Source organism: Topomyia yanbarensis, chromosome 3 (assembly GCF_030247195.1).
Source record: "Topomyia yanbarensis strain Yona2022 chromosome 3, ASM3024719v1, whole genome shotgun sequence".
NCBI lineage: Eukaryota > Metazoa > Arthropoda > Insecta > Diptera > Culicidae > Topomyia > Topomyia yanbarensis.
In genome coordinates, this window is record NC_080672.1 from 232487147 (window position 1) to 232497281 (window position 10135).

Here is a 10135-nt window from a genome sequence, read left to right on the forward strand (position 1 = left end):
CTATTTTCACCCTATTAAGGAAGGTACCTCACTAATTCATTAATTACTCGGCCTACAATCGATGGAATGCGTATGAATTGGCATCAAGAGCTTTGCTTCGTTGTTGAGAATCAATATAATAACACAAATGCCCTGAAAACAATGAAATGCTCGTGTTTGAGCGCAACGAAAATTCGAATTGAGTGCCCCAGTAGTCGCCCTACCATTTCACCCAATGCGTTGAACAAAGATGGCAAACCCTGCTATAACGAACGGCTTAAAATAGGTAGGGTGTTCATAGAAACAAGTAAAAATAAGCTCATTACCCTATAAGTTAAAGGCATGGGTAACGGGGCGTTGTGGCGGGCCAGAACGGTTCGAACGGTACATATTAGAGACAGCAACGCTATGTGCGCGCTAAAATTATAAAGGTGAGGGCGATTGAATCCCAATAACAACCAACAATTCTTGAATGTATTGAATTGAATCCCAATAACAACCAACAAATTTATTTATTCATTTTTATTCCTTCGTCTTTGGCTAATTCTGCCATACAAACTGTTACTTAAAATTATTTACCATGTACAGTAACAATATATAACAACACAGACAATCGAGGAACAAGCAAAGGTAACAATACAGTATTCCAAACAAAATTAATTTACAAATTCAGCGCTCTGGGGGCTCCCAAATGTCAAACTTTTCGTGAAATTGTCGGAAACAGAGTCCTAATGGCCATGTTGATGGAGATAGTGCTATTTTTCTTAGCCTTGCGTCAATTCCTACTTTGAATGAAATGAACGGCATTAATGACTCGTCCTTCCATTCAGGTACGAGCTTCTTCAGAATTGCAGCATTAGTTCCGAGTGATTCTGCGACCAGAGTAGCAATATCTTTCTCACTCACTGTGTTCTTGACACGCGTAAAGAATAGCCAACAAAGATTTGTAGAATTACTTGACTCCAAAGAACCAGCAACCCTACACCCTTGTTTCAATCGAGTGGACGACATTTGCGGAATTGATTGAGCTAGAGGTGATTCCAGCCATTTGGGTAATTGATTCACGAATTGCAGCGATTTCGTTTTTCATGTTCGACACTTCTTTGATTATATCAGTACTGTATTTGTTTGTCTCAGTATTTACATCGACAGCAACAGTAGCCGCATGAGTAGGGGTAAATGAAGTAGCATCGGTGATCGCCTCGCGTTTATCTCGAAAAGCCTGCATCTTGCGAACGCCGTCCATGATCGTCGTACACGGGGTACACATCCACCAGATATTCTTGTACCTGTTGCAGCAGGTGACCTCTGCAGTAGTCAGCACAGCACATTCTGCATTATAAATATCCTGACAAAATCCATCACAAGAAATGGTTACCCCTCCAGGCTTGATAGGCAAGGCACATTCGCAGCAAAACATCTTCAATCAGCACGACTTTCTCTTGTTCAATACAGCTGGTATGATGAAGAATAACGTTCTTTTGTTTTCGACTGTATAGAAGCGGTAGCACCGAATGATAGAACAAACGGATAGTTCGTTTAATCGGGCGAAAAATCGGCTTTTTATCTATAATATCACCAGCGATGTAAAATGTACGATCTGAAAACAGTGCACTATAACTGATAAAAGCGAATGGCAGCAAAATACGATATGGAAATCGATCGCGCGACTATTTTCCACGAAAAAGCGAAAGCAGCTCAGCTGACAAACAACCGGTCGGAGGGAATACACACAATTCTTGAATGTAATTTATGGGTAATAGGCAATTTTGTAACCCTAAAGGGTGAATTTTTAGTCGATTTGATCCTTTCTCTAATCCACAAAGGGCGCGCAGTATCTCAAAAGGTAGACAATCACTGTTTACCTCTAGTCAGGCATTGTAATTCTCTCTCACTCACGCGAAAAGTAGCTTATCCGATGTCCAACTTTTCCGAGGTAAGATGAGTCGCAAAATTCTGCGTCTCCACAAATAGCGTGAGAATGATTTTCCGGATAAAGTTTATTTGACTTTTTCCTTCTCACCGGAGAAAGTCATAAAATTTTAATTTCGTGGAAATCAATTAAAACTTCAAAAAAACAAAAAATACACTTAATTACAAAGAAAAGCGGCAAAGAAGTATGATAGACTTGTTTTTTCGTGTTTTGGAATAACGATAGCAAAGCAGCGAACGCAAATAAGAAATACAGTAATGACCCGTTTTTATCAACCAACCGGAAAATTTTGGTTTTTAAAATAGGGAAGTTGATAAAATCGGGAAATTTTTTTTTATGGCATTTCTCATTTATAATGGTTTTAAACAACCGAGAAACTGCTGCTGACTGGTTATTGAAATACGAATCCGGATCACCTGTCAGTGCGAACAGCCTTTTGCTTCCTAGTCGACCATAATTGGTTGTTGATGAAAAGGGTACGTCAGACTTCATTAAATGTCCAGATTTTCTAGATAAACTCGTTGTCGATAACCAAGTATTCCATAAACAAGACTTGATGATTGATGCCCTCAAAACTAACAAGCGAATTTTATTTAATTCGACGTAAAAAGGAAGCGCTTTCAATAAAGTTACCGCCTTTTTTCGCCTTAAATTGTGTTAAATACTAAAGTTGCTCTGTTTTATTTCAGTTCGTAAATTAAAGTACACCAATTCATTTGTACATGTCAACATAGTAGATACATAAAAATAAAAATTAATTGCAATCAACTTTATAGTGAAACTGGATTCTTATTGACAATCTCCATAAGAGCTCTTTCCCTGAGACGACGCAGAAACAAAACCTATGGGTTGAGAACCCTCTTCGGCCCATTCGATCACTTTATCGAAATGTTCTATTACCGTAAAGCTGCCAGGATTTTTGAGTAGTATATCTGCTCGTTCAGATTCAACAGATTGTTGTTCTTCAGCAGATTCGTCAGGTTCCATGTCGTCACTAACTGTTGCTTCTGTGACAAGCTTCAAAATATCTTCTTCTGTCAAAACCTTGCAACTATAACGCTCTTCTATGTTATGTGGTATAATGGGTTCATTCGGTACTGCGTTCAGTAGTTTTGTCAGTGGTAAGTCATCGATGTCAATTAGCTTGTTTTCATTGATATATCCAATGTTTCTCCATGACTGACGTATGACCTTTGTTTCGACATTTTGCCAAGCTTCATGAATCCAAAAGCAAATATCTTTCATGTTAATTTTTGAGAGTCGTTCTTGTATTTTCGTATCATCGTCATTAGCGATTAGCTCCAGCATTAATTTTTGTTGATACTTCAACTTAATATTTTGAATAACGTTCTGGTCCATTGGTTGTATAGCGGCTGTAACATTCGGCGGAAGAAAGAAGACTTGTATTTGCCCATCTTCACTGGATAATTCGTCATTAGTGTGATGTGCCGAACAGTTATCCAGCAGTAGAATCGCCTTTGGTGCGATGTTATTTTGCGAAGCAAACTCTCGAACTTCTGGTACAAAGTTTTCAAAAAACCAATTTCGAAACAATTCTCTGGTCATCCAAGCATTTTTAGATGACATGTAGATAACTGGTATATTAACGTTTTTGAGGGCACGTGGATTTTTAGATTTTCCTATAACAACCATGGCCAATTTATGAGTTCCCGACACATTGCAACATGGCATAAACGTCACGCGGTCTTTGGATACCTTACGTCCTGCTGCACTTCGCTCGCTAGGACCTACCAATGTATGACTTGGTGTTATTTTATAAAACAATCCGGACTCATCAGCGTTGTAAATCATGTCAATTGTTAATTCCCTCACTGCAATTTCTTCGAGGAATTTTTCGCGAAATTCACCAATACAGTTCATTGGACAAGACAAAATTTCCCCACATTGTTTTAGCCGCCTGATTCCATAGCGCACTTTAAAATTGTGTGCCCAATGAAGTGAGAAGGCGAATGTGTCAGGAACAGAGCATTTTGGAGCGAGTTTTCTGGCTTTTTCGATCAAAAAAGATGTTGATACAGCGTGATTCAGACGTCTTTGATTCAAAAACCAAAGAAATAAAGCATCCTCCAACATCCGGTACTTCCCAGAAGAAGCGTACTTAAACTTTTTACCAGGCTTACTCGTAACGGCAGATAAGATCGACGCAGCATTCTTTTCGATAGCACGAATAGTTGACTTATCCACGCCGTACTGTCTAGCTAAATCAATTTTTCTTACCTCTGGATTCTTCAGGGAGTTCAGGATGTTTACCTTGTCGTGCAATGTCAGCGATTTACGCTGTCTCTTCTCAATACTCCTACTTGGCATACTCTAGAATTCAAGTTAATTTTTAGCTTCTTTAACATATAACAACACTTCAGTTACCGATAATGAATTATCAACAAATTTAGAACAAATATTTTTAGTGCACGAGTAGTTTATATCACGGATTGTCAAGAGCAACTGTCATTCTATGTGCAGCTTTAATTTACTCTCTGAAACTCAGGCAAAACAGAAATACACAACACACATACACAGGCCATCTGGTGACAAGCACATAAAAATTAAAAAGAATCTCCAGATACTGGGCATCTAATAAAAAAACTCTCTTTAAAAGAAGCAATTTTAGATAAGTTATCTTACAAAATGAGATATTTACCACATTCTAACAGTTTATGTACTCATTCACTCAACACTCAACTATTATAAGATTATACATCTTAAGTGTGAGCAAAAACCTTTAATTTTATGAGGTTGATAAAATCGGGTACGAAAAGTTTATAAAATCGGGGGTGCATAAAATCGGGGGTGCATAAAACCGGGAGTTTATAAAAACGGGTCGAAACTGTAACACGTTGTATTTATCCGGAGAAGTTGTGTGAGTGCCAATAACTTTTCGTGTGAAAATGTGAGTTTTTATTGTCACAGTAGCAAACTATCCGGGCGCATTTACTCATATGAGCGATAAATGCAATGCCTGCCTCTAGTAACGCTAGGAAAAAGGTGACTTTTTTAGCGTCACAAAATCATGTTTCCATAAAATAATTTTTACTGACCAATTCTGTTTATTAAGCCAATTGTTATTTGGAATAATAATATACGACCTATACCTACTATTTCGATGTTCTAGACTAATTATTTTGTGATATGAAAATCTGATAAAATTAGAAGTTAACAAAATGAATACTGAACAAATTCGAAAAATTTGATTACTCAAAGTACAATATCAGTCAATTAGATCAGTTTGAGTTGTATTTGTAATTAATAAACAATTTCGCAAATGCAAAAATATATTACATAACATCACATTAGTGTATTAACTTGCGGTTTGATTATTGAAAAAAAAAACAAAAACAGCCATACAACGTCCGCTCAACGATTTTGAGATTGCTTGTGAAATCAGCCAATTGGCAGTGAAAACAAGTCTTTCAAAAATTGTTGTTTACCTTACTCGTTCTAAAACTTTGTCATAAAAAACATAAAGCTTTGGCGGCCTGAGGGAGTGGGAGCTAGTAAACTGGAACTTGTGCTTCTAATCAAACAAAGCTACTCACTACACTACAGTGATTACATCATGACAATATAGTAACCGATTTGGTTAACCCAACATTTATTCATACATAGAATCTCGACATCCACATAACATAATCAGCCTCTTTATGACTTTAGAAGTGTTCTCAGCATATTCCTTTGTTGGTATTAGAATTAGCTACAACTCTACTGAATAGAGTAAGTCTCTATTTGAATTTGTTTGGAATCGAAAAAACGCGTTTGGAAATAACGAAAATTTTCCGAACTAACCGCAAAACGCTAGGGCACAAAAATAACATTTTAAAACTCTACACTGTTGGTTAGTGAACACCAACCAAAAGTTAAGGGCATGTTCAGGAGTGTTTTATTTTGTATAGGAGTTTCAAAGTAGAATTGGAACTGAAACATTCACGTCCCCAGCAGAGCGTTTTGTTTTTTAATATCGAACAGTTTTGTTTTAAAATTTGAAACTGTTATACGATGCCGTTCTATTCATTGCTGATTTTAAAACATGTTTAGAACTGTGTTTTAAATACATGCAAAGCTTTCAGCACAGACACTTAGACCCGATGGACTGGGGAAAAATAAATTTGAATGCAGTAACGCTGAAGGCATGGCGAGGCTTGAATTTTAAACTGAATAGAACATCCGCTAAAACTCCTGCTGGGGAAAGCAAGTTCTAGTTTTAAAATTTTCAGTTCTATTTTATGGAACTGTCAAAATTATGAATCTACAACTGAAACACTCCTGAACATGCTTTGTTGAAAATGCAATAAAGCGTGTCAACGCTTGGTAAATAAACGCGCCAGAAATAACGGATATGCCATAACCTTTCCCTTATTATTTTATTTACTACTATCGATTCCGCTTACAGGCAGCAAAAAAATCAAGAGCCAAAACTAATGCCTTTCAAATCTGGCTGTTTATGACGATCACATCTGAACTTTAAGGTCACTTATGTTGCTAGTTGCATCAGTCATTTTACAACAATTTGAAAGAAACCTGTAAATTTTCATTGAATCTGATGTAGTAAAACGTGTCGTTCAAATATATCTAACAAAAAGCATCTTTCAAATATAACATCACGCTGTTAGAAAAAAAAAGAAAAGCGAACCGGCAAAAAACAGGGACGGGAAGTAACGCGTTTTCGAACCATACCGTACAGGCACGTAGCCAGAGGGGGGGCTAGGGGGCTAAAGCCCCCCCCGAAACTTTTCAAAAATAAATTTAAGAAGCAACATGTTTTTCGGTAACTCGTAAAAAAATTGTATCTTGTTTGGTTTCAACAAATTAATGGGAGAATGGTGAGGAAGATTGCTATTTCGAGCCACCGAAGACATCGGTCACGATATCTACTCAGTATGCCGAGTCTGATAACACACTTCCTTTCATATTGTGTGACTCGTCGGAAGAACAAAAGAAACTGTTACTTTAATTCTTGCTGGGGTGATCCGTCGGATGATTGAATCGTAGAAGCAAGAAGTGGTGCTCCAGCCAAACGTGGAGGCTATTGACTTCTGGAATTTTTACATAACCGAATTTCATGATGGGGAATATTTGCTGAAGGTGAAAATAGAGGTTATGCTTACGAACATCGCCTTTAACGAGTTCTACCTTGTCAGGCATTCAGTACTTATGTTACTCAACAAATTAGCCTAGGCGAAACCAGTCATTTTGCAACTTGTAATACGTGGTTGATTCTCATATATATGGATGATGAGAAAATCAATGTTCGTCTACAAGATCTGATACCTCTTACTTGAACCGCGGGCGAACGACCAGGAGGTTAAAGCCCCAATAAACAAACTTAACTTCTTTGAACCGTGGCCATTAAAAGATTCCTGTCACATTTGGAAAAAATGTAATTTATTATAAAGGACTCATCTAGGAATTAGACGGGTAGGGTCAGCTAGGATTTCGTCCTAGCTGACCCTGCACGCACAAAACGCAATGCGATAATATCATCATACACGTTACATCTTTGCACATCCATAGTCTCCAATACGATTACCTGAAAAACAAACAATTGCCAAATTTGTGGCTGCTGTTCATATAATATTGACGGCAAAAACTGCGTCTAGTATCTCAAAATTAACAGTCAGCATTATCATTGAGGAAGTCGACACTGGTGGCCCGTAAGGGGACAAAACAAAAATGAAATCAGATATTCGCGAACTGCCATGTCCATAGCAGTTACCACGATAATAATACGGAAGTGTACAAGATAGATATGAACGACCACCAAGACGCGGTTGGTTATGAAAAATATTTCTCAATCAGTAAACAGGTCAATCGCACGAGATCTGTTGGACAACCATTAGCGTTTTATCATTTTCATTGTTTACATCGTGGAAATATATTAAAGACTCAAGGCTTCATTTAGCTAATGCATTGAACCGACTCAAGTAAACGAATTGTATAATAAAAAATTAGAAGTTTCATAGAAAACTGAGTACAAAAACTGTCCCAAAATTAACATTTATCGCTAGTAATGGTATCTAACAAAACTCATTTTATGCTAGATATTGGCCTGAATAAAGAAAGTTAGTTAAATCATACGCAAATTGAATTTCTGTAATAGATTAGAGCAATGTGCGTTTAATATAAACGTCAAGCATCTTCCAAACTGTTTTCTTACATTCTTTAGCTAAAAATAATTGACACGTATTTTTTGGTTTGGCTAAATATTATATTTTTTTCAAGCTATTCGCTTTTGAACTTTTGAAGTCTATAAAATTGAACATTTTTCAATCACTGATAACTCGGAAACGACTCGATATATGGAAAAAAATATTAAATAAAAAAGTTGCGTTTTCAAATAAGCTTACCAAAAAAAATCACAATTTTTTTGTTATATAACTTATGAAATTTGCAATTACTTGAAACAAATTGAATTTTTTTAAGGCTGGACCAAATTTTTTATTTATTATTTTATTTAAGTATTAAAATCGTGTTAAAAAGATTGTGTAAAAATTTGGCAGTGGAATTCTTTGCGAGATATTACAATTATAAACATAAAACATGGCAATTTTACACTAAACGCCCAGCGAAAGGCCTGTTATAACTGAAATGTCTCGTAACACTTCGAGTTCCATTCTGAATTTTTCACATAATCTTCTTAATATAGTTATGTAATCAAAATAAATTTGATTTCGGGGGACTTTAGAAAATATTTGCTTTTGACATGAGAATACTCCCAAAAAAGTCTTAAATTTGCAGAATGCGAGTCATTCCATGATTTACAACTATAATTTTAGTTCCCTTCAATTTTTTTGCACTCTTTAGCTGAAAATTATAGACACGATTTTTTTACTTTGGCTGAATTTGACTTTTTTTTCAAGTTATGAGTTTTTGAACTTTATAAAGTACTAGCTAATACCCATCGCACGTTGATGCGACTTTCAACGAAATAGGAGGAAACCATAATTTGTTCCGAAGCGCCTTCTTGTAGGCAGATAATCCCCACCAATAGCACACAAACACGCTCCATAACAAATTCCTACTATGCATAAATTTTTACGGCAATTGGTTAAGCCGTTTGGGAGTCCATAAATCACATACATACAAATATCGACTTTTAATAATATAGTGATTTTTTAAAGTTTTATAAATTTAATAGAATTGGACATTTTTCATTCCCTCATAACTGAGAAACTATTAGATTTCTGGAAAAAAGCATTAAATAATAAAAGCTGCGTTTTCGGAAGATCTCGGCGGATTTTTTTTTTGTAATATTTGTTTTTGTTAAATAATTTATGTATTATGCAAATATTAGTAACAAATTTTTTTCAGGGTGGAGCCAAAAAAATCTTTTTAGCTTTTTCAAATAATTTATAATTATATCGAGAAGATTGTGTACAAATTTCAGAAAGAAATTCGAAGTATTTTACGAGATATTTCAATTACAATAGGCCTATCACTAGGCGTTTGGTGTAAAATTGCCTTGTTTTAAGTTTATAATTGTAATATCTCGCAAAGTATTTTGATATCCACTCCCAAATTTTTGCACAATTATTTTAACATGATTTTTAATATTTAAAGAAAATAATAAGTAAAAAATTGGTCCAACTTTAAAAAATTCAATTTGTTTCAAACAATTGCAAATTTCATAAGTTATATAACAAAAAGAAATTGCTATTTTTTTCAGTAAGCTCACAACTTTTTTATTTAATATTTTTTTCCATATATCGAATCGTTTCCGAGTTATAAGTGATTGAAAAATGTTCAATGTTATAAATTTCAAAAGTTCAAAAACTAATAACTTGAAAAAAAATCATATTTAGCCAAAATAAAAAATACGTGTCAATTACTTTAACTAATGAATGCAAGAAAAAAAATGGAAGGAATTCAAATTTTGATTGTAAATCAGACGTGGAATGACCCATATATTTTGATCCTATTGATCACCAAAGATCCTCCTTCCTAACTGGGGTATGCCAAAAAATTATGTTAGCATTAGAACTGGTAATAGTTACAGGACGCCAGATCAAGAAAATAGAAGTTGAACCATCTACAATTCGTTTGCTAAATCAGAAGATTTTGTGCTAATTTCGACATTCTCTTCGATCGAACATTTTATGGATATTTTTCTACTCATTTCGATTTAGCGTCATCTACACCTTTTAAACGTGTAGCTTAGAACACCTTGCGTTTTCCAGCACCGTTAAGGATTGTCATATTCGGTTAGCGCAT

The 10135-nt window shown here is 35.4% G+C and overlaps 1 protein-coding gene across 1 annotated transcript; it reads right to left on the reverse strand.

Annotated features, from left to right (window-relative positions):
- Positions 1-2701: 2701 nt before the first annotated feature.
- Positions 2702-3565, reverse strand: LOC131687760 (tigger transposable element-derived protein 2-like). The gene has a single exon (XM_058971852.1). The coding sequence runs from the start codon at positions 3563-3565 to the stop codon at positions 2702-2704; it is 864 nt and encodes a 287-aa protein (XP_058827835.1).
- Positions 3566-10135: the final 6570 nt, after the last annotated feature.

What these genes read in the sequence shown, in the direction of transcription:
- LOC131687760 (XM_058971852.1), bottom strand. Translation starts at nt 3,565, where the DNA reads ATGGTTGTTATAGGAAAATCTAAAAATCCACGTGCCCTCAAAAACGTT.